General features: G+C 41.2%; 2 protein-coding genes across 3 annotated transcripts in view; both read left to right on the forward strand.

Moving 5' to 3' along the window:
* The first annotated feature begins 412 nt into the window (after positions 1-412).
* ccdc149a (coiled-coil domain containing 149a) lies at positions 413-13862 on the forward strand. Of its 2 annotated transcripts, none has more exons than XM_079672439.1 (12): positions 413-588; positions 1703-1864; positions 1976-2014; positions 2455-2562; positions 2687-2803; positions 3695-3867; positions 4381-4453; positions 4598-4685; positions 6368-6512; positions 7226-7302; positions 10887-10979; positions 12141-13862. In XM_079672439.1, exons 1-12 carry the CDS (start codon positions 538-540, stop codon positions 12632-12634), a joined length of 1620 nt encoding a protein of 539 aa, XP_079528565.1. In that variant the 5' UTR covers positions 413-537; the 3' UTR covers positions 12635-13862. The 2 variants fall into 2 exon arrangements, with proteins under 2 accessions (XP_079528565.1, XP_079528566.1); XM_079672440.1 differs by lacking the exon at positions 413-588 and adding an exon at positions 642-761.
* Positions 13863-18162: 4300 nt separating this feature from the next.
* Positions 18163-27940, forward strand: part of dhx15 (DEAH (Asp-Glu-Ala-His) box helicase 15) — a 31627-nt gene continuing 21849 nt past the window's right edge. The window contains 6 exon segments of the mRNA XM_079668933.1: positions 18163-18330; positions 20514-20811; positions 22820-23013; positions 23649-23808; positions 25295-25420; positions 25422-25514. Coding sequence (XP_079525059.1) covers positions 18326-18330; positions 20514-20811; positions 22820-23013; positions 23649-23808; positions 25295-25420; positions 25422-25514 — 876 coding nt within the window. The 5' untranslated portion in view covers positions 18163-18325.

Raw genomic sequence — 27940 nt, forward strand, 5'->3', positions numbered from 1 at the left:
CGTAATGCTCTTAAACATATTTGTTCTATAATACAAAGTGCTTTGAATGTTAAAGGAGGCTCGGTTCATTAATGTTAAAGGATTTAAAAAGCATATTATCTCAATAGTTGTATTTATTTAATAGTTTGTATTCCATCTAGTATTTAATTGAATTGTCTGATTTACTGTTACTCCACCATATGATGCCTTCGTGCTTTTATTGTGAAGGAAACCTTCAATTGACATTGTATTCCTCTAAAAAGAGCGCTTCAGTTTAGCTATTATAAAGAAACATTTATTTTATAGTGTCAAAAAAGTGTTGAATTCATATCAGAATTATTGCTCAAAACGTATATATTTTTTACAATACTTTTATTTTCATCACTATACCGGAAGTTGTATCTTTTCCCCACATCTCATTCCGCGCGAATTGACAGCGGAGCCAAAAAACAGTGACACCGCATCCGGATAAACAAACGGGGGAGTGGCGGCTCGGACTGAGGCGGACAGGTAGCCTGTATCCTGACATTTTTTTGCAAAAACATATTCCGGATAATAATGCAGTCTTCCAAGAGGAGCGAGAATGACTGGCAGGGGCTGGTGAGCGAGGTGAGTGAGAGTGGGAACAGCTGTGCAGAGGCGGACTACTTTCACCGAAGCTCCGGTATCCATATGGAACAGCTTTACTGTTTGAATAGACCGGGGAGCTGTGCAACATCACAAATAAACCCACTTTTTATTTGTTGTTTGTATGATATGCTATCTACTGGTTGATTTAAGAGGTGAGCATGGTATTTTGTCAGGCCTCCGGGTTGGAAATGCAGTGCCACATGGCCACATCCTTAACACGACCTGATACAACACACCTGTAGGGCTGCTGCATCTACATTGCTCGAATTCATCTTTAATGATATTTAGAACTATTCGACCAAAGGGGGATATATTAAATAGACATTTACATATTTGAAAGTGTCGGCTAATGTTTAGGGCTGCTTAATTTGCGTTAAAAAATCCTCATAACGTTGTGATAAATATGTTTAAATAAGTTTACTTAGTTTGTTGCTGCCTTCAATGTACTTCTAAAAGACAACACATTGCTGTGGAAGTATTCGTATTGTCACTATCATATAATAAAGAAAATGTACTTCTGAAAAATGTCTGCTTTGACTTTATTAATGTTAGATAGTTTTATTTTATTTTAATACTCGCAGTTTTTTCTGACCAAACAAACCATCCATTAAGTGGCAAAAATAACTGCCTCATTTAAATTGCATTAGTTGCATCTGTGAAAGAGTGGTTATCATGGCTGAGCTGCAGACACTACTACAAGCTGCTATTTAATTTGGTTATGAGCTGTACTGACTGATATGAAGCTTCGCTCTGCTGTGTGTTATCTACATCTAAGGCACTTGGCTTCAGTGTGTGTTTTTCCACCTGTAGGGCACTGGTTGGGTTTGGTATTATTTGCACAGTTAAGTGTTTCTAACATTGCCGTCCCTGTTGCACACTTTGAAGCCAAGAAGCTTGATGATACAGTTGATGTGAAAATGTTATATACAGTTGTACTCTTTGGCCCCTGGACTTAACACGAAAAGTGTCAGTGTCAGCAATTAAAGGGCAAAGCGGCCACAAGAATGCCCCGAAAGCTGTGATCTAACCAATGATGTGGAGAGTCACAGTCCCTAACCTGTGCTCTGTGATGGTGTGTGTGCGGTGTTTGTAGTTCCTGGTGTGTAAGCGGAAGCTGGAGAGTAAGAAGGAGGCTCTGCTCATCCTGTCTAAGGAGCTGGACACCTGTCAGCAGGAGAGGGATCAGTACCAGCTGATGGCCAACCAGCTGAGGGAGCGCCACCAGGGACTGAAGAAGAAGTACAGGGAGCTCATCGTGAGTGATCTGTCCTCAGTATTTTCTCTACACAAACGTGATTTTTCCCTGTCTCCGTGCGCTCTCCATGTGGACTTCCAGTTTAAATAGTAAACTCTTTTCATATTTTAGGACGGTGACCCTTCTTTGCCACCAGAAAAACGCAATCAAGTAAGTTGTGGTTAAAATCAAGGACTCCATTTATGCCAAAATTATTTCTTACTAAAGCATATCTTATATATCTGCTATATGAGTACTGTATTTTTGTTAAAGTTTTGCTAAGATTGTACATTTTCAGTGTCAAAATAATATCCATTGACTTTATATTTTCTTAGTTCTCCTTTATGATTCTGTCTCTCAAAGGTTTCAAACATAGGAAAATGTTTGGGAAAAATGATACAATAAATAATACTTTTTTTAATAATAAAGATTCATTTTATAAATGTTACTATAATACTTATTTTAATATGTATATTTAAAATATACAGTAAATAATGTAAAGAAATAAATATTCTTAGTAATATTTCCATATCATGCAGCCCTAATCTCCATGACGATCCACGTGGCCAATCACCAGCTGTTTTCACGATTCTCCTCCACCTTCTCCTCAGGTGAACCTGGCTCAGCTGCTGAGAGACTCCAGGGAACGAGCCAAAAAGCTGACAGAGGAGGTGAAGGAGCTGGCGCAGAGGCTGACGGAGGCCCAGGGGGACAGCAAGGTAAGGTGACCTGCAGCAGCATGACCCCCCCCCCCCCCAACCACACACACACACACACACACACATCCAGTGCATGAATAGATGTGTTTGAGGGAAGCAGTGAATTTAACTTGTTTTTCCACAGCTGCTAAGGCTGACCATAACTCGACAGAGGCTCGGCGATGAGGAGGTGGGGCCGCGACATTTCCCCCCCCATGAACGTGAGGACCTTGTTCACCAGCTGGAGAGAGCAGGGCTCCAGGTTGATGAATGTTCTTACTTTCTATTCAAAAAATCAACATACTGAACCCAGAAAAGCTTCCTATTTTTGATGGTCTCGCATCAAGACTCTAGTAATAAATATTACTTTAATAATGGAGTTTTCTAGGAATATTCACCCCGAGCGGCGGTCCTAGACCAATTTTACTGGGGGGGGCCAGGCTGGGGGCAGTTATTTCATGAGGGGCACAATAAAAGCGGGTTAAAAAGACAAAGACAGTATAAAGTAATTGCGTTAAAATAAACATAAAATACTGTAATTGGTATTTGTTTTTGAAAAGGTATTTGTTTTAGTACATTTAAGTTACAGTCCTTTGTTTGAGTAGTTTTTTTGTTTAAATATTTTTGTAATTTTAAGTGACAATTTAATTAAAACACATAAACAATATTTGCTTTTATATAAGGTAATGAACAGTTTAATCTCCACTGGACATCCAGGTCTCTGATTTGATTTAGTTCCAATAAATCTTGATATTGTTACCTTTTTTGGAGGGGGGCCACAGGGGGGTCCCTGGTCAGTGTTAATGGCCCCTGTTGGCCCCCCCTAAAACCGCCCCTGCTATCAAGGCTGTAATTGTTTGAATTTTTTTTACCAACAATTAACATTATAAGCTGTTGTACATGCCTGACTCTCACCCCATTACCACCACTCCCTTACGATACATCCACACAGTGTAGTAAATACTGCCTTTTAGGAGGCTTATAATGTGGTGGTGTTGAATTGGATTTCATTAGGTTGATGAAAAGATTCTGTTCCCTCCTTAAAACCTGCTTTTGAGGTGTTCTTAAAAGGAATTCACCTGTATGTGCTCCAGTAGAGCCTCTCTATGCCCGCTCAGCAAACTCTAACGTCTTTCTGGTTGTCTTTTTCTAGATGGAGGAGATGGAGCACAACATGAAGGCTCTGACCGACGAGCTGCAGGACGTGAAGGCGGAGCGCAGCGTGTTCAGGGAGAAGACCTACCGCCTCAACGTGGAGCTCAACCACGTCCTGGGCAACCGTGAGGCACGCATCATTGATGTGGATGCCCTCTGCATGGAGAACAGGTGAGTGGGACAAAAGATCTTTGGGAACTACTTTCCCATATCTCCAGTTCTAGAGAGGCCATGTGTTTTCTACAAGCTGCAGATTCTCAGACACTTGCTTTCACTCTAAGTAACTGCTTCCTGTGTAGACATGTCTCCATATTTACCCTCTTTCGTTTGCTTTACTGGGTGTAAACACATCAGAATTATTCTTTTTTGGAAATAAAGAGAAGAATATCTCCTTATAAAGAAAACAAAATATATTGTAAAAGCTGAAAAGTGAAGTTAAAGATATAACCACATATTTAAACGTGTAAGAACGACAAGTTTATTTTTTTTATTATTTCAAATGTTTCAGAGAAATTTGTAATTTTAATTAAGCTAACGTGCGTTTCCTCTGTTCTACTGTGAGAGAATTGTCATATTTACTTTTTATCCAGTTTTTAGCCACATTTTCACCATACATTCATAAGATCATGAAAATGATAGCGGCAGCCGAACAGATTTTTAGCGTGATTCTCGTTGCTGATGCAGGTATTTGCAGGAGCGGTTGAGCCAACTGCAAGAGGAGGTGAACCTGCTGAAATCCAACAGCATGAAATACAAGGTACAGATGGAGGGCCTCTGACTCTGACGATTCATTTGACTTCACGAGAATGTGTATTCTTAAACGGTGACACTGCAAGCTTTATTCCTCCTGGGATCAATAAAGTATTTCGTATCTTATCTTATCTTTCCCACCCTCCAACAGACAGCTCTTGAGAGGAGGAAGAACTCCAGCACGTATGGAAAATCAAACAGCAGCAGTCCGCTAACTGGAGTCCTCTCGGCAAAACAAGGTGAACACACACTGATAAATCGATGAGGACATAATGACGATGAAAATAAAAATATTGCCTAGTAGGTTTACACGCACAAGGATTTTGCTTTACCATACACAAACACAGTAAGTGAATACATTGGACCAAATTGAACTATTATAAAAACTATTATAACTTTCAAAATATAAAAATATTTTACTATAAATATACAAAAGACTAAATGGAGTAAATATGACAGTAATCAAATCAGTGATGCTGTGCAATATATTTACAATGCATTTTAGACATGGTAGACAAAGAAAGTGCTACCCTGATTCTCTCTTCAGTGTAACGAATCGGTTAAAAAACCTTTGTTTCTAGCCGTGCATTATTTAATAACTTCTTCTTTGCCGGTGCTTGGAGCCTCGGCCTGGACTCCAGCTGTGTTACTAATTGTATCAGGAGTGGCAGAGAGCAGGGAATGAGCATGCCAGGATGACTGACAGGAGCTGGCAGCAGCAGCACAGTGGGCTCCGGAGTTAAAGTTAGGAGTGTCTCCAGTAGGCAGCTGCTTCCGACTCTCCATCTCTGTCTTACTCTTGTCATGCTGTGTTCCCACGTCAAATCACCCTACTTTTTAGGGGGATCTTTTTACTTTAAGTTAAAGTTGTATTGGTGCATTATGTAGGGGCAGGTGGTCCCACATGTTTTCGATTATTTTGTCCTTTGCACATCTTCTAACTAGGCCTGCACGAAATTGAGAAATGACTAATTTCACAAAATGCGACCGATTTGATCATATTTCTCATTATCATTGAGGTGTTTTACGACCGCTGTATTCGTCTGTCTGTATTGTTTTGTGTTCATTTGTTGTAACTTTGTTCATGCTGCCCTCTTGGCCAGGTCGCTCTTGAAAAAGAGATTTTAATCTCAATGAGACTTTTACCTGGTTAAAGAAAGGATATATCATTAATAAATATATAAAAGGATTATAGTCAGGGTTCATACACTTTTTCACCAATGACTTTCAATGACTTTTCCAGGACCTTTACCTAATTTTCCGTGACGAAAAAAATTACTCTTTCTCAGCGGTACCACTGAAAATTGTTTATTTTAACATGGAGCAGGAAAATAAGGTCTGAAACATGTTGGTCCTATCTAAAACAAATCAAATCAAGGCTTACTAGCTTCTGGCTAAAGCAACTAAAATCTCTCACCAGCAAAACACCTCGTCAGTTAAATGCCATTTTACGTTTCATTACTATACGATACAGTATTTATTATCATTATAGTATTGCTATTTCGGCGATTAGATAAAATATTAATTATATTTGATGCAACTTTAGTTACATTTCCATGACTTTTTCAAAACTTTGGGAAAAATATTGTTTTCCATAACTTTTCCAGGGCCTGGAATTAGCATTCTGAATTTCCATGACTTTTCCAGGTTTTTAATGACCGTAAGAACCCTATTTAGTGAATACAATTTGTTATAATAACTGTATTTTAACACATGTATTGCCTTAAACAAATAATTTGCCTACTATGATTTGAATATTGCACTAGTCCATATTGAGATTTTGATACATTTTAGATTAATTGTGCATTCCTTACTTCGAATAAAATTAGCTGTCTCTGTTTTTTATCCTCTCCTTCTTTCCCTTCCTACCTGTCTTCCTGTATCTACTTGTTCCACCTTCAATGTTCCCTCTCCTTCACAGTCCAGGAGCTGCTCCTGGAGGAGCCGGGCTGCAGCCTGCCAGCCACGCCTCAGTCCATCTCCGACCTCAAGTCTCTGGCCACGGCTCTGCTGGAGACCATCCACGAGAAGAACCTGGTCATCCAGCACCAGAGGCACACCAACAGGTACTGAAATACTACTTTAAATGATCACAGGAACCTTAGCGGCCCCTCGGTAGACTTTAAGGACTTTTTCATTTAACCTCATAAACTTTTCCCCCAAAATGAGCATGTTTGCTGTTTAACTTTAAACCCTTTAAAATAGACACTAACTCCTCTCCCACTGCCAGTAGAGGAGTAGGCCTAGCAGCATAGTAAACAGTGAAAAGCAGCTCAATGGTTACTTCTTATCCATATGTTCTTTATTCAGTCTCTCTTTTAAACTCAAACCAGAGTTAAAAAGTGGAAAGATCAAAAAATATGCTTTTCATGTCAATGGAAGGACTGGATGGAAGTTGCTTTGTGGAAAGCAAATTAGTTGTATTTTCTTCTATGTTGATCAATTGTAATAATCCATGTTGATTATATTTACTATTCACTTAAATCTGTTTCATGACATCAACAGCAAAAGAGGCAATAATGATCATGTCCCCCCGGATGTCATGTGTCCATCCCCACTGATAAACACTGTGACTTTTTCACTCATTTGTCCCGGGAATGAATGCCGATTGTAACCTTTCCCACTAAAGCCAGATGTAAGCGGCTTTATAATGTTTGCATACCTGTTTGAGGATTCTCCTCCACCTCCAAGGCAAACACCGAACTGTGACACACACATACACACACACGCTGTTTATCAGGCCCCCCCAGTAACCCGACCCATCGTACCTGGCCTGCAGGATCCTGGGAAACAGAGTCGGAGATCTGGAGAGGAAGCTGAAGACGTTAGAGGTTTCAGGACTGTGGAGTCTCCCAGGTGGGTCCAACGTCCAAACACTTCCACACAAAGAAAGACAAAACATTTAAACATGCACCACATGCACTATCCTTCACAAATTCCCCCCCATATTTTAATCTCACATACAGCTCTTAAACAACAGAGTAACAGTCATTTATAATACATATTCTAACAGAACTCTCTTATTAAACATAATTTCAAGGGTGCAGTTATTTGCCATGCATATCAATGTTTTTGGTCTAAGTCTAAAACAAATACTTTCCGATTATATTGAATGTTTAAGTAATCCAGGCAGAAAACATTGATTTTAATATTTGAATGTCATCTTTACTGGCTGTAAAGCAGTTACTTATGATTAGTAACTTTACTGTACCTCACTCAGAAGTAAGGCATCTTCCCCTGAATTCTTAATCCACCTGTAGCTGCACCACACCATTAGCAAACACGACCATGTGACCACAGGTGAGTGTGAGCGTGTTGACATAAAGATAATGTGAAAAAGAAAATGGATAACTGTTATCTACCAGTGCTGAAGAAATGTGCCAGGTAATTCTTTTCATAAACTGAGTCCTTTCATAAATTGCTCTATTTTATACTTTATGTTTTTAGTAAAAGGCCAACTGGCTTAAAGGGACATTTCACCCCTCAATCAAAAATAAATAACCAATATTATCTATATTGATAAAAAATCTATTTAGGTCAGAAGATAAACATGTAGTTATTGTTGTTTGGGGGGGGAACTGTCTACCAAAAAAAAAAAAAAAGTTCCTACTTTTCTCTCTTTTAAAATTCTAAATACATTATTGAGGTTTTTTGTTCATAACGGTGTTTCTCTCTCTCCTCTCCGGCTGCGTCCCAGGCTTGACCTACCGCGTATCTGTGGGAATTGGGAGTATGTATTCCTTCTGCCCCACTTAGCCCGCCCATGCCCTCCACTCTGTCATGCCAGGACAAATCTGGGCAGATGCCCAGAAAGTGTGTCACCTCGTGCCCACCGTTTACTGTGTGTGTTGACCACCCGCTCATCTGTCTGCTCATGATACCATTGACTGGAGCGGCTGCCTGAATATCACACACTGATCCTCTCGGTCCAGTGGACCCGTCTCAAACACTCAGGGAAAGAAAGATTATATATTAATGTTAGAGTTGGGAGTGTTTTAAGGGCATGACAGAAGCCTCAGCACGCTAATGTTTTCTGGGGTCGTTTTAAAATGCGCTCAGATTCTCACATCATAAATCACATTCGTGTAGAGTGATACGTAATGCAGCGTCAGAGACAAGAGGACATGAATTGATTAGCAAAAACAAATATGGTGATAGAAAATAAGGTAAAATAATCTCATAAAAATGCAGAGATTGTTTGTGTAAATCTGTCATTATGTGAGACAGTGGATGTACGAAAGAACATTTTAAATGCATTCAAAAACCCAATAACATAAACAACACCAGCATCCATGCATGAGGCCTAGAAATTAATATTTGTACGTGTTGCAAAGATGGCTGTTTCCCTTCTTCAAAAGAAACCTCATCCTCAAAGTAGCAAAACCGAACAACAATGTACTCTCCCAAATGTAGGCATCAAAAGTGTTCGTCCCAAATAACATGTACTAAAGAATTTCACCTAAACTATAAATGTGTTCCGTGTTTCCCCACTAGAGAGAGCTGTTGTGCCACGTATTTGTCAGCCTGAAGTGTGGAAGGGCTGCGGCTGGATGGAGGTGCCCTGTCACGAGACCGTCATTCTCACCGCCATAAAACTGACAAGCATCCATTACTGAAAATGATTGCCCACATTACAAACACATTTAGGGGAATGTGCCGTTATTAGGGAATTTGTAGGCGAGGGCCCAGAGTGCCTGACGAGCACGCTGTCCACCACAGTTAGGGAGACAGGAATATAGAGCGAGATGTGTGCGTCTGTGGCCTTGATGTGATATGAAGTTGGGCTGATGGATTTTAGAGGCAAACAGGATAGGACGGGGGGGCCATGGCTGCCTATCTGAGGCCCGGAGAACACTCGAGGTGACTACGCTGTCTCCGGATGAGAGAGAGACAAAAACAATAAGAGTGACATGGATGCAGTGAGTCAGATAAAGATGTGATTGATTGATCGCCACCAGTGAGTGTGAGCTGAAATGTAACACAGCAAGTGAAAGCCTGTCGGAGTGTCTCAGCTGTTGCAAAGACACAGGTGGAGACAACATTTTTGGGATCTTTTCGGGATCCAGGGACAGATTTTTTTCCCGTTAAAAAGAATTGTCCTTGTCAATCCAGAGCTACGCAGCACCGCATCTCACTGTAGGGTTCCTATTTGACACACGTCTCTTATTTCTCATATTATTCAGGGTACAGTGTGTATGATCTCATATTTTTGAAATATTGTATAATGCATAAGAGCCTGTTGCATTTACATGATGAGAGTTTGAGTTCAATTTGAATAATTTCTAACCATAAAGCAGGGATAGTCTTGAAAATAAATATATATGCAAATTAAAAATATTATTGTGACTTTAATGAGGCATCTTTAAGTGCAATTCAAATTACCAAATTATTATTTAATTTTCATTTCACAGCCAAAAAGCATTGAAAAAAGAGAGTGCTGAAGAAATGTACGTTCACTACTGCAAATATAATTTGGAAATAAAAAAGGTATTTATTGGGTGTTATATTTTTGTTAAATAAAGAAGCAATAAAGAACATTTACGGCTTCCGACATGCATCATACATTTTGCAGGTAATAGCTAGCACACAAACTAGACAAATTCCACAAGCGTATTCTAATTAACCCTGAAGGTGCATCAGTGTGTGTACCAAATGTTCAATAGTTGTTGAGACATTTCAATTAAAATCTCACAATAAAAAAAAAAACTTTTAAGATGCTCTCAGCTGCTCAATGCTTCAGCCTCCCCCCCGCGTTATCACTCACTGTTACCACGTCAGTATCAGAAAAACAATATGGACTGCATTCATAACAATATGGTCTCCGTTCACCATTGATGATTCTCACGCATCGTGTCACCCAGTCATCCATTTTCCCATTCTTCTGTTTGTTTGTGCGCTTCACACATGAATGGTCAGAGAAACAGGCCTATTCACAGTTTGTGTGAAGGCAAAAGCTGATTACAGGCTGTGTGTGTATGTAAGTACAGGTCCGTTTGTGTGTGTTTGTTTGTGATGTCTGGTTTATAGTGCTCCTATCAGTAGCATATGGTGTCAGCCTCAGAGGCATGCAGCCATCACTAATGAAGACAGATGACAGGGAACTGAAGCCTCTGGTGTGTGTGTGTGTGTGTGTGTGTGTGTGTGTGTGTGTGTGTGTGTGTGTGTGTGTGTGTGTGTGTGTGTGTGTGTGTGTGTGTGTGTGTGTGTGTGTGTGTGTGTGTGTGTGTGTGTGTGTGTGTGTGTGTGTGTGTGTGTGTGTGTGTGTGTGTGTGTGTGTGTGTGTGTGTGTGTGTGTGTGTGTGTGTGTGTGTGTGTGTGTGTGTGTGTTCAAAGTGCCATACATGTGCTCCATCCAATCCAGCAAAAACTCTTCATACCACTAACTTTGTCTTTTGTTTTTGAATGCAAAAGTAACAGTTTGTGTGATTGTGGTGTTACAGGCACACGAGACAACAACACAATGAATGAAAATCTTCAACCGGAGCTTCGCCCAACACAAGCCACGCCTTCCCCACACCTGCAGCCACCCAAAGGTGAGTGTGTGATTGTGTGTGACTGGTTCCCCAAGCCATTAACAAGAAAACCTGCAGCTAACCGCATAAGCACTGTAATTAGCCGCAGCGTGCTAAACACTCCTCGCTGTATCTCCCACGGTTAACCCAAGTGCTTTCCCTTCCCGCCTCCACTCCTCATTGGTTCAAGCTGCCCAAATGCCATGGCATTTTGCAAATGTGAAGAAAATTCTCGCCCGCTGACATTCAGAAACTTCTGCCGTGTTCTCTTTGAAAGGAGATGGGGGACGGGGGGGCCATAAATATGGATGCCAGTTCAAGTAATGTTGCTTTCTTCCTGCACGTTTTTGTGTGAATGTGTGTGCGTGGGGGAAAAGGTGGCTGGGACTCTATGTGCAGTCTTTAACCTTTTTGCCTGCACTTCCACAAATATGGGTCAGTAATCCCCAAAGTGAGAGCATATTTTGGCGAAGAGGCAGAACTAAGCTGTTGCCCAGATGCGGCGTCACACTTGTCTTGCGTCCTCTTGTCTGGGGCACTGCTGCTATATTTAGCTTGTTGCCATGGAAGCACTTCAGTCACATAAGTAGTTGAAACTTTCTACATTGACACGGTTGTCCAAAAAAAGGAAACTTTTACTTTAGCTTTCTTTTGAAAGTGTTTTTAAGCCTCAGGGCATTATGCTTTGTGGTTGTGTTCCGATTCTTGAGGAACGCAATATTTTAGAAACCACTGGAGGAAATGTCTTAAAATATGGCACAAATGTACATTTGGACTCAAGGATGAACCTGTTAGATTTGAGTGGACAAGGGACAAGTCACAAACCATGTTTTTTTTGAAAATACATGAAATTAAACTGCAACTGGACTTTTTGGTACAGTCAAACAATGGCAAGGCATTACGTATAAGTAAGTAAATAAACACTATGACTTCATTAATGCACATCATGTGAGCATGTCTTTCAAAATATTTTTCTCATTTCCGGACAATAATACCACTTTAAACCTGCTCACCATCTCAGTTTTTGGACTAGTTCTGTATGTGCTTCTCCTCAGGACTTATATCCTTTTACTGTGTATGCAGGAAGGAACAGAAAAAAGTATCTGTTTTCAGATAAAACTGTGGCCTAAGATCAAGTGAGTAATTAAAACGACCAGTTGTCTCCTCTCCCCCTCGTGTCAGGTGGATCATCGTGGGAATGCCACTCCGCTGGCAGCGACCTCGGCACAGATGGCACACCTGCACTGCTCCAAATCCTGCAGCCTCTCCCGGGGGTGGAGACGAATGGAATTGACAGGAGAGGCGGAGAAATCTTGATGGAAGACGGAGCCCCCTTGGAGCTGGGGGAGGGGCGCAGTCCGGTGGAGGAGGCGGGGCATGAAGTGGAGGGGTTGGAGGAGGAAGAGCTGGGCTCCACGGTGGAGGAAGGAGAGGAGGCCGCTCTGGCGCTGGGTGTCACAGCCACGGACTCACACCTTCCCTGGCTTCCAATCAAACAATCGTCTGCAGATCTTTCAGAGGCGGGTCGGCATCAGCCCGGAGAGTCCCAGGACGATGGGTCGGATCATGAACCTGAACATGTAGAAGCCTCAACCCCAGAGAGCCGGTCCAGCACAGAGGAGTGGGACGTTTTGGATCTGCGCAGAGACGCCTGTCGATCTGAAAACTTGGCATGATCGCCCCTCGCTTAAAGACTTACTCAAACTCTTCTCATTCTTATTGATAATTGGCGATGCCTTGTGAAGCTGAACGATATGTGGAGGAGGTACTCCAAAGGATTCCTGAAAAACTAGTTCTGAAATATCAGAGAGAAGTAGACAAACATAAGTACACTATGCATTGAAAGTTAATTCTCAATATAATTTGAGAATGAAAGGATATTCAAATCAAGGGAAAAGCTTACCGGTCCAAAAGCAAGTGGCACTTTACATTTGAATAACTTATGTTAAGGGGAACCAGAGACATGAATGTTATTGCGCAGCAGGGTAATTCAATGTAGTGATCTCTTTTAGGCTCCTTACAGCTTTCATTATGTAATTATTATAATAATAATACATGGTATTTATATAGCGCTTTTCCTGGTGCTCAAAGACCCCTATACCTTACAAGTAAATGACCCCCCTTTAACCTTTGTTTAAAGCCAGGGTTCTTGTGGATAAACATTCTTAAAAGACATTGAATTATTGAATCTAAAAGTAAGGCATTAATTGGTAATTCAATGTCTAAAATCAATCTTTTACAGTCTAAAAACTGCTAAGACATAGAAAGTAGTAGTTTTGCCTCTAAGATAATTGACTTCGGTTTGCTAACGTAGGTTTGGACAGTAGCTGTTTTTAGGGAGGGGCTTAGCCAAGATTTGATAGCATGAATCCTCCTGAGTTGTATTCACTCAGCGTGGCCAGCGCTCATTAGCTCCCTGCTCCACCTAGCCGCTCTGTTTTAGTCAATAAAACGGAGAGAAAACACTTTTTCAGCCGGAGGTTCATTTTGTACACAGACAGGAAGAGACAATCTTAAAATCAATGGAGTTGCAAACTTCATGCCCTACAGGAAGAGTTACGAGAATAACAAATATGGCAGCCTCCCTCCATCCTCCCCGTGCGATTCGATAATCCCAAATGTTTGCTTTCTTCTTCCTCCTAAGGTATGCCACTAACTGAGAGCTTTTAATCTCATAGGGGGTCTTAATTGACTTACCAAAAATTTAGAAGAATGTGCTTTGTACATTATGTGTAAATGAATAACTCTAATATCCCAGATTCTATTGATCCATCAATCCATCTGTATGTGTGAATCAGTGAGTTTTTATTTTTATTTATTTTTTATTTATTTTGGATGACACTACATGTGCCTTATATGTGGGAAACACTGGTATTTATTCATATAAACTGCATAAACCTGCAATATGAAGTTGGTATTTTCTGACCCATGCACATACAAAAGAAAAACACTTCGACAGAGCGTTTTTGATTTTATATTTGTTTCCACGCCGACAGGAACTTCCTCTGATCTAAACTTGTGGCTGACTTTGTGAACTTATATTTGTTTGAGCTTTCACACACTGATGAGGTTTGTTTGATATCAATTTTCTGCACCAGAAAATGAGCCCATATCGGCAGCAAATCTCTTCTCTCTCTCAATTCTATATGTTCACAAGGTTGGTCTCATTAATTCTGAATGCAGCAGTCTCCGTCTTTTGATTGTTTTGCAGATTAGTGCGGCTTAGCTTGATTCTCTTCTTTCCAGCTTTGAGAGGGAATTGTTCTGACATCATATAGCTGCAGTTACAATAGAGATGTTGAAATCTGATTTGAAATGTCATTAACATTGATTTTTGGTATTTTAATTTTGGGTTTTTCCCTGAATTCAACTTTTTTGTGTCCAGAGAAGGTTTTATTGCAGCTCAATGTAAATAAATATGCCACCTAGCGCAGGGGAAGCATTTCAGTCCAATTGTATGACTTAAAAAACAAAGTTAGGACATTTTGCCATACAGTAACTGTAAAAAGGATGAACGCCCATTTTGATTACAAGCCAATATAATGCCCAGTGTGTAGAGAGGCACGCAGGTGACAGCTGGCCTCTCCAGGAAAACTGTTTCAAACCAGAATCCATGAACTGCTTATTCTGCAGAAGGCCACTTGCTATTTTTAATCTCTGACACAAAATAGAGGCGAGGAAAATAATTTGAGTTTTGGAGCCATGCTGTGTACAGCGTCGGTACAGTGCCAGGCAGCTGATTTGGCACAAAGCAGCAAGCGTTTTTAAGTTTATAAAACCAGATGGAGTCTAAAATAATGGAATTGCAAGATGATACCAGGTTGTATTGGGTTTCTTTTAAAGTCATTGAGCGGTGTTTTTATTTTGGCATCCATATGAAAGCCAAAGATCGTTTCTCTGATGTAGGGAAGATCTATCTGATGAAGGATGATCCACAGTATAATGTGAACAATTCAATTAAAGTGATGTTTCTAAATCTGGCAGAGCTGGCATTATTTCTGCCAGATTTGGAACCCCTTCTGTAACTATGGCCGGAATGGTCATAATCTCACAAAAATCCCACTGCTGTAAATCGAACAAAAGTGTATTCTTAATATACAGTATACGAATAAACATACAATTATGTCATTACTGACGTTTAATTTTGCACCTCAATATTACTGGCCCATTTAAGTCATTAACACAGTTTTACATCAGACCTAATCAATGGATCACTACTCTTTCTCTCTTCCCTTTCAGGGCTTTTCCCGCCAGAAATGTGCATTTTGAAGTGCTTTGATTGGTTGCTGTCAGATGATTTAGGTGTGTGTTCTCCTCTCTGTATCTGTTCTTCAAAGAGTGATCACGGAGAAATCATTTGCCTGTGATTCCTGTAGCTTTGTAGATGGGTTGTCAGCATAAAACCACTAATCTTATGATATCACAGTATGAAGTGGCTTTGTTCTGATCCCTCCAGCTATCTCACCCTGCAGAGTGAGAGAGAGGAGTGGGTCACAGCAGTGCTCAGCGGCTCTAATAAGTGTGACCACCAGGGAGGGTTTGACTCCCCCTCATCTGTGGATGCTCCAAAGGTCTGAGGGATGGGGGTGGACAGGGGCATGTGGAGCCAGCAGTTTCCAGGCCAACCCCTTTCGCAGGGTTAATTACTATACCAACCAGACGCCCCTCCACTGATGGTCAATGCCCTTATGATCCATGCTTCATTTGCTCACCTTGCTTTTTTACGCTTACCTGAGTTTCATCATGTGGCACCTCGGAGACACTCGAGTGCAGCTTGGTCCCAGGGTGCTCGATTTGAGGAGTGTAACTTTCTGCTCTGTTGCTGACAAGGCTGTTATTATCTGAGATAATAGACCAAAGAGGGGGAAAAGCAGGCGCAATATGTCAGTCATCTTTCCCCTGCTTTTTTCATGTGGAGTTGATCATTCAAATGTATCATAGATATGATGTGCATCATTTGCTTGGTTTGCTCCTACTGCAATTACGCTGTGCATGACTCAGCAGCTGCCAAATAGGAATATGGTAATTGTGCACATTTTAAATATAAAGGGAAAAAAACATCCTAAATCTCTCTGTTATGTTATATTGGGGTACACACAATGGTTATCTTCCTGTGTGTGAGAAGGTTACCAGAACATTTGTCTTCCCTCGAAGCTGCTAAACTAGGTTAGCTGTCTCCCTTTATTTAAAGTCTTTATGCTAAGCTAAGCTAACTCTACTTTCTGCACTGATAAAAGAATGGTACCCATATTGTCATCTACTCTCCCAAATAGTTGTATTTTTAAAAACGATATCCTTAAAACAACATAGGTAAATACTTATTCCCATAACAGGAAACATGTAGCCCTTATATTAGTATAGTTTCCTTCAACTCTGAATACTCAGTTCAGTAAGCCTACCTCAGTAGATTTTCTAGAAACGGACTGCAGTAAGGACAAAAAGGCTCCGAGAGCCCTGCTGGCAGCCATCAGTGACTGTTGGAGGAACGTAAGCTGGTGGACGCCGGGCGATAAGCAGGAGATCTCTATTAGGATAGGAGATGGTGGGCCCGTCTGATAAGAGCTGACAGGGCCAATGTGATATCAGTGATGTGAGATCTGCTGCCTCCCCCAAGCAGGAGAATCAGAGTTGGGCCAAACTTATCCTGGGCTCTTCCATAATGAGCTACTCTTCAATCATCTGTCTCAGATTTCACAGAAATAGCTGAACAAATGTAATGATGCATCTTTTGGTAGTGATTACAACTCACTGCAGTTCCTGGAAGGATGAGCTTTTACAGAATAGCGTTGTATTTTTTTTGTCACTATCAAACAGGGATCACTTCATTATGTGATCTTGCTGTTGCAATTCTCTCTCAAACTTTGCAAGAGTACTAACTAGGACAGTGTATAATGAGTATTTCCTTTTTTGCACAAAGATATTTCCACTTTTTAACCTTTTACGTCCAGTTCTCTTAAGCTGTGGTTGCAGTACTGTTTGAGCAGTGATCAGTCCTCAGCGGCCAGAGCTATTTCACACGGCTGGACTGATATTTAATAGCCTATGAAAGTTAGGCAGTCAGAAAGATGGGAAATCCCCAGTATTTTATATTACCAATGCATATTTAAGGATGATGACTTTGTTGTAGCGTTGACTTATCCATCACCATCAATCCCCCAGCTATAAGCAATGAGCCATTTGCCATTATGCAGCTTGTTGGCAATGTCCGGGCTGTGTAATTACCTGTGTCAACGGCAATGATTGTCTTCAGTGACAGATTATTCATCACTTTATAATTGTAGAGGTTGAAAGAAGGGTTTTTAGCTCTTCTAACATAGTTGAGAAATGTCCATCACTTTCCCTGCTGTTTATGCATGTCTGCAGTCCTTTAAACTACAGGACAGGTACTTCATAATCATTCTGGGAAGAAATGTTTGTACTGCAGTTGTCTGCTGCATTCCCACATACAGTTTAAATAGTTGATACAGCCCTGAAGCTATGAAGAGTTGTAAGTGAAGAGGAAGTCAGAAGTCAACTTTATTGTCAATCTTCTGTGTGAGATACAGACATGGACATCAAAATGCTGTTTCTCACAATCCCGAGGAATATAAATTAAATATCTAAAAGAATATATATATATATATATATATATATATATATATATATATATATATATATATATATATATATATATATATATATATATATATATATATATATATACACATACACACACACAATAATCATATATATGCAAATACCTGCATTAATACAAAATAAAAAGGCACAACAGTCAATATATAATAAAATAACAGTCACGAATAAACGGATGAAAATGATTATATTACAGTAAAAATATGTACAGTAGTAGTCCTGTGGTTAAAATATTCATAATACAATATGATATATTGTCTGTTGATGATATTTAGCATTAATAATCTTAACATGAAACTTCAAAGTCGTCAGATAAATGTAGTAGTGGAGTAAAAAGTACAATCAGAGGTCTCTAAATTGTATTTTTAGCAGAACGTGTTCATAATTTAACAAGTAAAGGAATTTGGAAAATGCACCAAGTAACTTCCCACCATTGCTTTTTCTCATTACTCATGCAATATGTGAATAATGTTTGCAGTAAGCCTGCTGCAGTGATGCTTCGGGCTGGGAGTGTGTGTGTGTGTGCGCGCGCGCGCGCGCGTGTGTGTGCGTGCGCGTGCGTGTGTTTTTCGGCGGGCTCAGCATCATCACACTGATATCAGCATCTTAAATGCTGCATCAGATCTACAGGACTGCAATAGTTTCTGGACATAATGTGCATGTCTCAGTAAAGCCTGGACCTTTCTCAGTTAAAAGCACTGAGTTCTACACATTTTGCACAAGGACAATAAAAAATGAGGTAAGAGTTTCCGGTCGCCATTTTGCATGGTGTTTAACGGGTTTGGGGTAAAAGTCTGCAGGAGGATACATAAGCTGAGAGGGAACCCGGTGGAAGGATGTCCAGACGACAGCGTGTAGATTTGGGCGATGATTATTCTCCGGGTAAAAAGAGACCCTCGGATAGGTACGTGTTTTTGGAATGTTCGCTGTTGTTGTCGTGTTGCAAACGTTTACACAAGTTTAGCTAGCAAGTTAGCTTAGGCAGTGGTTGAACTGCATGGTTGTTCCGATACAGACTGAAAAGCTAGCTGTGAACGGTTGCTACTGTTATGTAGCTTGCCGAGTGGCTAATTAGCTATGTTAGCAAACAGACTGCACGTGGTTACGAGCTACCGTAAAGCCCCGTGTGTTTAATAGAAGTGAGCAGACAACGCTACGTTTCATGAGACAAAGTCGACATGTCATGAGGAATTCCTGGTTGTTGTGGCATGTTTAGGGGACAGAATGACGAAGTAAAGCTGCACACAGGACAGTTAGCCAGGGTAATGCTAGCCTGTTAGCTGTCAGGTGTAACTGCCACTAGTGTCAGCTCTCTGTGAAGATGTTAAATGACATTAAAATGCGTTAAAAATAACGTAAACCAGACCGGATAGGGCTTTATTATTTAGAGGACCACAGTTGAGGCGAATAAACTTGTCGACTTCACGGAGAGTGCGCTCGGAGTCATTGCCTCAGATTTTTGAACCGATTTGACCTTTTAGAAACGATTAGAACATCGGTAATTGAACCATGAATATCCATTAAGTGAATACATAGATTATTTAATACTCAACGAAGAAGTGCGTAATGTTTATACAACAGAGATTCGCATCATCCAATGTACATAATGCCGCTCTCACATGAGAAGAAATGTGCACATCCAGAAAACAACATGATGCTCATCTCTCTATTAGTCACGTCTTGCCTCACTATCCTCACCTCTCTACTACTTATGTCTGGCTTCACTATACTCATCTATCTACTAGTCTTGCCTTGCGTCACTTTTGTTGATTCATTTATGTCCCTCTGTAGATATATCATACATTTAGTAAAAACTGAGTAGTAAATAGAAGTTAAAACATTCAATGGACATTGAGTTTTATTGTGGACACAAAAGTAACAACAGTTGTAACTCATTAAAGTAATTTATCTAAATTTGCCTCTCAAATATGGATATTTACTTAATATTTCAGTTTTATGTTGTATTAAAGTCAATTGTTGTGATTTAGACTGACAGAAAAAGCAGGTTAAAGTTAACCTGCACTTCCATGTTCAAACCCTCATTTATCATGAAATGCCATTCATTCACACATAAGCGTTGCAACAGAGCTCCACACATCATCGTTGTCTAAATAATGTGAGGATATAAATGGTTCTCATTCTACTCTGAAGCTGTAAAATAAATCTTATTGCAATAGGAGAACCACTTGGGGTTGTGGCGGTTAACTCATGACCTTTGCATGTTACACTTGATTAGGCAGTGGTTTTTGTAGAAGTGAATACAAATGCGCAGTAACCTTTTCATTCAATTTGAAGAAATGAACTTGACATGGGCTAACATTCGTCTGTGTGCTTATTCAAATCTTTTCCATTTCTCAGGCAGAATGTTAAATCTGTGGAGTTTTTTGGAGTGTACAGGCATTTTGGGGTTTTATTGTTTAGAGCTGAGCAGTATAACCAAAACCTTCCATCATGATATTGGTCATTTTTCAGGATAAACCATTTTTTTTTTCCTATGGCGGTAAAACTGAAAGTGGACAACACAAGTCATTTGAAGAAGTCTTCTTGTTCTCTGAGAACATCAGATCTCTTTCAGGCATTTTATAGACCAAATAGTTAATTGTTATTAGTGCAATATCCAAATCGACTCGCGTGCAATATCTCTTAATTGTAAAATATGTGAAAGTATAATCATTGATTAAGACTTGTGTTGCTGCAGACATGTCGTGGCTTACAAATCATATTCCACAGATTTAAGAAATATCTGATTGTTACAGATCATCCTTAAAAAAAATCACAACTTGATCATTTTTAATATATCTGTGAATAATATTGAAAAAAACTATTCCTCCATTATCGTGAATCATATTGCAATATCAGCAAAAGTCGTGCTCTAATATGTTTGCTCAACAAATCTTGACTTCCTGCATCCTTCTCCCTCAGGCGTGACCGCGACAGAGAGCGCGATGACCGGCCCAGGGATCGGGACAGAGACGTGAAGCCCTCCAGTGTGCCCCGCAGCGTGGCTTCGTCCGGCAGTGGGGGTTTCACCAAACAGCCCTCCCTCCAGCAGCAGACCAACCCCTACACCAACCTGCCCCACACGCCTCGCTACTACGACATCCTGAAGAAGCGCCTGCAGCTGCCTGTGTGGGAGTACAGAGAGCGCTTCACCGACATCCTCATGCAGAACCAGTGCTTTGTGCTGGTCGGGGAGACGGGATCTGGGAAAACCACACAGGTACCGGCACTTGAGCGGTTTCAGTAGTGAATACACTCAAATGGGCCACGAACAGCTGATGGATTTCAAACACTTTCGTTGTTAAAGGTCCCATGTCATGGCCATTTCCACTGATCATAATTCCATTGTTGAGATCTACTAGAATAGATTTATATTGTGCAATTTTCCAAACTCATTGGTTTCTCATACAGCATCTCTGTAAACTATGTGTATTCACTACATTTCACTCTCTGCCTTTAACGGCTCATTATAGCTCCAATAGCTCCAGCCCCCACCCTCCCTGTGAGCACAGTGTGCTCTGATTGGTCGGGACGTTGTGAATCGGGCTGAGCTCCGTGGAGGTGTTGTTTCCTTGTTTAGTGATACACAGCCAAACTTACCCTGAGCACACACAAAGTGACAGCTGAAGTAAAAACAATAAGTGTGGCTTGATATTGAGTAAGAAAAAGGTTGATAAACGCTGTGAGAATGGGTCTGCAGAGAGAATTTCGCCGCAATCCCAACTGTCTGTTATCAGCCTGCAGCAAGGGAGGAGAGATCAGCAGAGCTGCCTGCACTGAGTGTGTGTGTGTGTGAGGAAGTCCGTGGATTGGTTAATTTGGACCAATCAGCCTGGTCATAGCTCTGGGCGTGGCAAATGGGTATCCCTACGTAGCGATACCCAGGAGGTAAACAATGAAACATTTGAAATCTCCAACGAGGCGTTTTGGGGAGGTATTTTCTCTGTTAGAGTTTTACTGGCTACAAGGTGTACTTTGAGGGTTTTTGACTCTGCAGACCGTTTACATGCATAAAAACCTTCATATCACACAAGGGGACGGGTAATAACCGGAAAAGCATGACATGTCTCCTTTAAGTGTATTTAAAGTTCTTAGCAGAGTGGGGATGTCTGTTTTTTAAAATCTGAAAGAGAGAAGATTAGAGTAAATCAGTGGTTGAGCCTCAGTCCTCTCCTGAGGGGAAAACAAGCCACTCTTCCACCACTTGTTAAATATAGTGGTGTAATGCACTCTGCCTTAATGATGTGAGAAACCATTCATATTCCACTCATTCATCGTGAATTTTCAAACAGACTTTCAAGGAATGTTACGTTTATGGTCACCTCTGCAAATACAAACGGATTAAGGAAGGGTTTGTTTGTTTTTAAATCAGCTGTTTATTTAAATTAGATATTTATTTGTATTTCTTACAATTTAAGCGAGAATATTCGGTATTGTATTGAGGCAAAACGTCCCTTTCACAATAGTTCTGTATTTGTTTTAATAAAAATGCAGCTTACATTATTGTGAAATGCTAAAAACATAGACATTCCTCCAAATATCAGTGGACAAGTTGTGGGGTATGAATTGTGTCTGGCCATCGGGTATATGCTTTGCAGGACATAGCAAGCTGTTGTAATGCATTTTAAAGTAGTACTTAGAAATCCTTTTTGTTTTCATAACAAAATTGTCACTACACCCGCTGACTCACTTCATCTTCGTTCATTTCACACATTTAATTTTCATTTAAAGTTGACACATACAGTTTACTCCCCCCTAGCATTTACAAATTGTATTATTGTTGGTGCTTCTTGAGCAAAGTTTCTAAACAAACTGAATTAAACATATTTTGTTTGTTGATTTTAATTTGTAGAAGAGGATCGATCTACTTGTTAAAGTATTGTTGGCAAAGTGTCTTCCACTAGCAGCCTGTCTTTCTAAAGCAAGAAGTAGAAACCCCTCTTTCTTTCCTCCTCCGTGAAGTGGGCTCTGTAAGCTATTTCTTTGAGGTGCCTCTCCTGCCGTCGTAATGCTCTCTGGTTTGCATGGATCCAGAGTAGATGCCACAGGCTTTTATTGTGAAAGTGTAGCCGTAACGTGCTGCTCTTGACAACGTGGGCTGCACGATTATGTCCATGGTGATGTGCATTCAGCATTAACTACATGATTATAACTTATAGCAAAGAAGTTTCCACCTGAAAGATGCCATTTGTACTCAATCACAACCAGACTTGTCTTGCTGCCTGCAGATCCCTCAGTGGTGTGGGGACATGGTGCTGGCAGTGGAGGGTCCGAAGAGAGCGGTGGCCTGCACCCAGCCTCGCAGGGTCGCCGCCATGAGCGTCGCCCAGAGGGTCGCCGATGAGATGGATGTGATGCTGGGCCAAGAGGTGGGCTACGCCATCCGGTTTGAGGACTGCAGCTCTGCCAAGACGGTGCTCAAGTAAGAAACATGGCTACAGTGATTCCTCTTGGCTCTCTTTTATTCAAACAAACAAAAACAATCACACAGCTACAGCTGATATCTGGAGGAGTTGATTAGAGTAGGAGCTTATAATCCTAACAGGAGCCTCAAAATATATCCTAAACGTGCACAAACATTTTGGCAACTTCAGCATTATACAGTTGATTAAATCACATGTTGCTATTCTGTCCCATTTCCCGCATTGTAAATGGACTGTACTTATATAGCGCTTTATCCAGTCTTTAAGACCCCTCAAAGCGCTTTACATACTACATGTCATTCACCCATTCACACCCATTCATATAGAGCAGTGTACCTTACTCTAGGACCTAACATTCACACACATTCACACACCGTTGGCCATGCCATCGGGAGCAACTCAGGGTTAAGTATCTTGCCCAAGCATACATCGACATGTTGACTGCATGGGCTGGAATCGAACCCACAACCTTCTGGTTGAAAGACGACCACACTCCCTCACAGCCACAGTAGCCCTAGACAGCATTGTAGAAATCCTAGAACGATATGAATGCCGTGCTCCTTACAGGGGGGTGGGGCTATTTATATCCTTTTTAACAGTATGTTCTGATAGAGCCTGCGTGTCTTGTGTTCAGGTACATGACAGATGGAAGGCTGCTGCGGGAGGCCATGAACGATCCTCTGCTCGAGCGCTACGGTGTCATCATCCTGGATGAGGCCCACGAGCGCACGTTAGCCACAGATATCCTCATGGGGGTCCTCAAGGAGGTCGTCCGCCAGAGGGCTGACCTCAAGGTAAGAATAACAAGCTACGTTCATTTGGTGTATTTATATCAAAACAAATCCTTTCCTTTGTGGCCTCAGGGTTTACAGATTGCAACCCTTTGATAGTCATTTCAAAGGTTGTGAGTTCCTTAACCTTTAAAAGATGCTTCAGCCCCAATGTGAACAAAGATGCGCAAACTGAGAACATTCCTGATTTAATTAAAACAAATAGAAGCCACATTTAACAAAAGCAAAGCGATACAACACTACTTGCAAACAAAAAAATCATACGTTTTTGTGATTTAGTGATTATCCAATTGACTAGATCAGACTTGGATTATACTGGGAGAAATGGTGAACGGATGTTTTGACATCGTTTTGCCGCCCTTTGTTTTTAAGCTCAGCCCCCATTTACTTAATCCATCAATAATGTAGCGTTGAAGAGCTACAGGGCACATCATATAAGAAATGATTGTTTTGTGGTTAAAGTATTTCTTTATACACCCTGTTTATTCTGGAAAATCAGGTCTAGCATTTATTTGGTGTTATCTCTAGACTTGGTGTCGGCAGTACTCTTGACAGTAGTCTGATTTGTTTCCACTTAACGCCTTCAAAATGCTGTTAAAGCCTCAAACTGCGGGATAAATTCACCCTCCTCTGTCATCCCTCCCTTTTGTCACAGTCCCTCCCGACAGTGTCCCTGTGTCTGACAGCTGTGTACATGAGGAGGGAGAAATGCAGTGAGTAGTGGAGTCAGTCCCCATTTGAGGCCAATCAACCGGGGGGGTGGGGGAGGGGGAGGAATGGTGGAATGGTGATGTGTCTGCACAGGCAGCCAGAAGTTTTATGGCAGACTGCGCCTCACATAATTCTCATAAGCAGATGGATAATGACTGGTTGTATGTCAGCGAGGAATCAAAGGTTAGATTGTTGTCGCCCGATTGTTAAATGAGGTCTAGGTTATTGGGATGATCATCCACCCACACCCCTCCATCTCCTCCATCCCTATCCCCTACCAAATTTGAAAGTTTAATTTGCCCTTGATTAAGAGCAATTATGATGCCTCGCAGAGCGTAAAGCGAAAATGCCGAGACACTGGCCCCTGAAAATGTTTGGGATTGAAAATGGGAGACGAGTTTCCCCATCAGAATCCTAATGCGCCACAGCTAATGGCTCCAGAGGGAACATTGTGTACCCAACATCAGGAACAAGGACTGTCGTCGGCTCTGTGTAGGTCAGACACTTGGAGCGTGGTGCCAAGTTGTTCACAGCGGACACCGACTTGGGTTCGTGCCGAGGCCCTCATTCTAAATTGCGATTCAAAGCATTATCCATCTACTCTGGATTCTGTTGCAGCACTTAGCGTGTGTCCTTATCCTCAATTATCATCAAGCTATATAAATAACATACTCATTGTACACTTGAGTGCCCGGAATCACCACAGTCTTTTCCACTCCCTGCTTTTACCCTTCCCTTCTCCTCTCTCGCGAATACATTGTCCCGTTCTCTTCCGCAGGTCATCGTCATGAGTGCCACGCTCGACGCCGGAAAGTTCCAGGTGTACTTTGACAACTGTCCACTGCTGACCATCCCCGGGCGCACCCACCCCGTGGAGATCTTCTACACCCCCGAACCGGAGCGGGGACTACCTGGAGGCGGCCATCCGAACCGTGGTCCAGATCCACATGTGCGAGGTGGATGAAGGCGACCTGCTGCTCTTCCTCACCGGACAAGAGGTACCGCTCCAAAGCTTTTCACTACATCTACTTTTTTTATTTGTGAGGCTTGTAAACAGGCTTATCAAGGTGTATATCGAGTATTGCGATTAGATCCCCCAATTTTCGAGGGATTGATCATTTTTGATAATACATGAAATGATAATGTTTTTTCTTTAAGAAGGATCGGTGCCAAACAATTATCTTCATTTAAGTCTGTAGAATACTGTTTGTTAAATCACCATTTGAAATGAAATGTAACCTGGCTTACAAACTCTTTTAGCAAATATTGTGCTTCCTGGATTTGAATATTGCGCAGTCCATATTGCGACGTTTATTTTATTTGTATTTATTGTGCATCCTTAGTATATTTGTCTTTACAATTTCATCAGGCGAGTGAAAGACTGAGCTAACAATATTTTTATTATCAACTAATCCCTTCAACTTCAACTGTAAACTGAGCTGCAACTAAATAATCAGCTTGTTATCAACTCTTAAATAATATTAAACTAATGCATCGCTTTATTTGCTTTTTAAGTACATATTCTACATCTCTATATTATGCCATCTTCTTAAATGTGGATATTTTTTTCTTTTTCATCACAAACACTTTAAACAACAAATAAATAATGATAAAACTTTAGACTACTATTTAAGTATACTAACCAAAATGATATATGTACCACATGTATATGCTGTCAGACCAACACCACAGATAATCAACCCAGTGTTTCCGCCAGGCCAGGGCTGAGAGGGCGTCCACCCCGAGAGGTGTGGGGGGGGGTGTTGTTTTGAATTTTGACTTGAGCCGTCCCTTATAGATACTGTCCTTTTTATGTTTGTGAGCCGGATCATTTGGCTTGGCTCTCTTAAAGAGCATCTTGCAGGTTGTTTTTTTTTCTACATTTATGCTTAAACTTGCTTGAAAATTATAATTAAGAAAGTGAATGTAGGATTTGATATGTTTTACAAGACATAAGGGCAGGAATTCAGAGGGAAAGGAGCAATTTTGATCTCTACTCTTAAAAACGGCTTTTTTTTTAAGGTCATACGTCAAACGCGTCATATTACATCACACAGGGGGACACATCTCCGCTCTCTGACCGCGGGTATAGTTAGTAGTTGCGTTGAGTAGAGCGGTTGTGTTTTAAGGAGCTGGTATTTTTTTGGTAGTTTTACATTGTATTTCACCATTTGTAATCATGGTGCAGTATTGTGTTTGTGCAGGTTGCACAAATACCAGCCTGTCAGGACATCGAGTTCACAGTAAAAAGGACCGGAGCTAGCGTTCGTTCCTGGGTGCATTGTGCATCCACCTCCCTGCAGCACATTACTCTCTACAGCTTTATCAGGAAACCGTATTACTTCTCCCCCCCCCCCCCCCCCTTCGCTGCTCTCTCTCTCTCCCCTCCGATACAGGCACCGTAAGACATAGTGTGGCGTTGCATTAGGTAACGCTGTGGTGGCTGTACTGCTCCAGCCGTGTCCTTTGTGTTTGTTTGTTTCCCCCTGTCTGTGTTGTTTGTGTGTGCGTGGTGGCTGTCACTCCTGGCTCCCGGCTCAACCTCCACTCACCTGCTGCAATCAGCTGTGCACCCTCCCCGACTACACACCTGCTTTCCATCAAGCCATTTACGGACGACATATCAACGTAGGCTCCACAACCTTTCTCGCCGCCAGATCGTCAAGTATCAGCCGTATCTCGCGTCTCTCCTCCGGTACACAGCATCGTAGTGTGGAGTTGCATTAGGTAACGCGAGATACGGCTGATACTTGCCGCATTAGTTTCTGTTATGGATCAGTATCAACAGTCCTGCCAGTAACGTTACTATATTATCAATGCTACTTTAGTTATAGCCTGATATATGATAGCTAACTTTACAATGTTGTGATGTGACGTTATGCTAACATTCTGTAGCTAACGCCGGTCACTCACCAAGATAGCTGCCCAGTTCTCCACTGGTTCTCCACACACCACAGCTCAATTTCTCTCCGATGGCCGTTATTTCTTCTAATCTTGGCTGCTCCTGGTCTCTTGGACGCCTAGCAGGCTCATAATTATAAGGTTGTGGTCCGTCATATGCATTCGAATATTCATGTTCAACTTCTTCTGTGTCTTCTGTGTCGAAACTAGCATTGGGATCCATGTTGATTAATACGTTACACCGGCCGCTCTCCCCTCTTGTGTCCCCGTGTTACGTCACACGCGGGAGGTCACGTGCCAAGGCTTTTTTATGCGGAAGTGAACATTTCTTACAAAAACGACGCCAGATGTCACTAGTGTATATTTCTGTATATTTTTTTGAAAATCTAGTGCAGGGGTTCCCAAACTTTTTCAGCATGAGACCCAAAACAGAAATGTTGTGGTCCTAAGGGACCCAAGCTCAAAAAATATCATGATTTTCCATAATATCTACAGTTATAAACAAAGAATGCAACACACCGTG

This window comes from Notothenia rossii, assembly GCF_949606895.1.
Source record: "Notothenia rossii genome assembly, chromosome: 3".
NCBI classification, from domain to species: domain Eukaryota; kingdom Metazoa; phylum Chordata; class Actinopteri; order Perciformes; family Nototheniidae; genus Notothenia; species Notothenia rossii.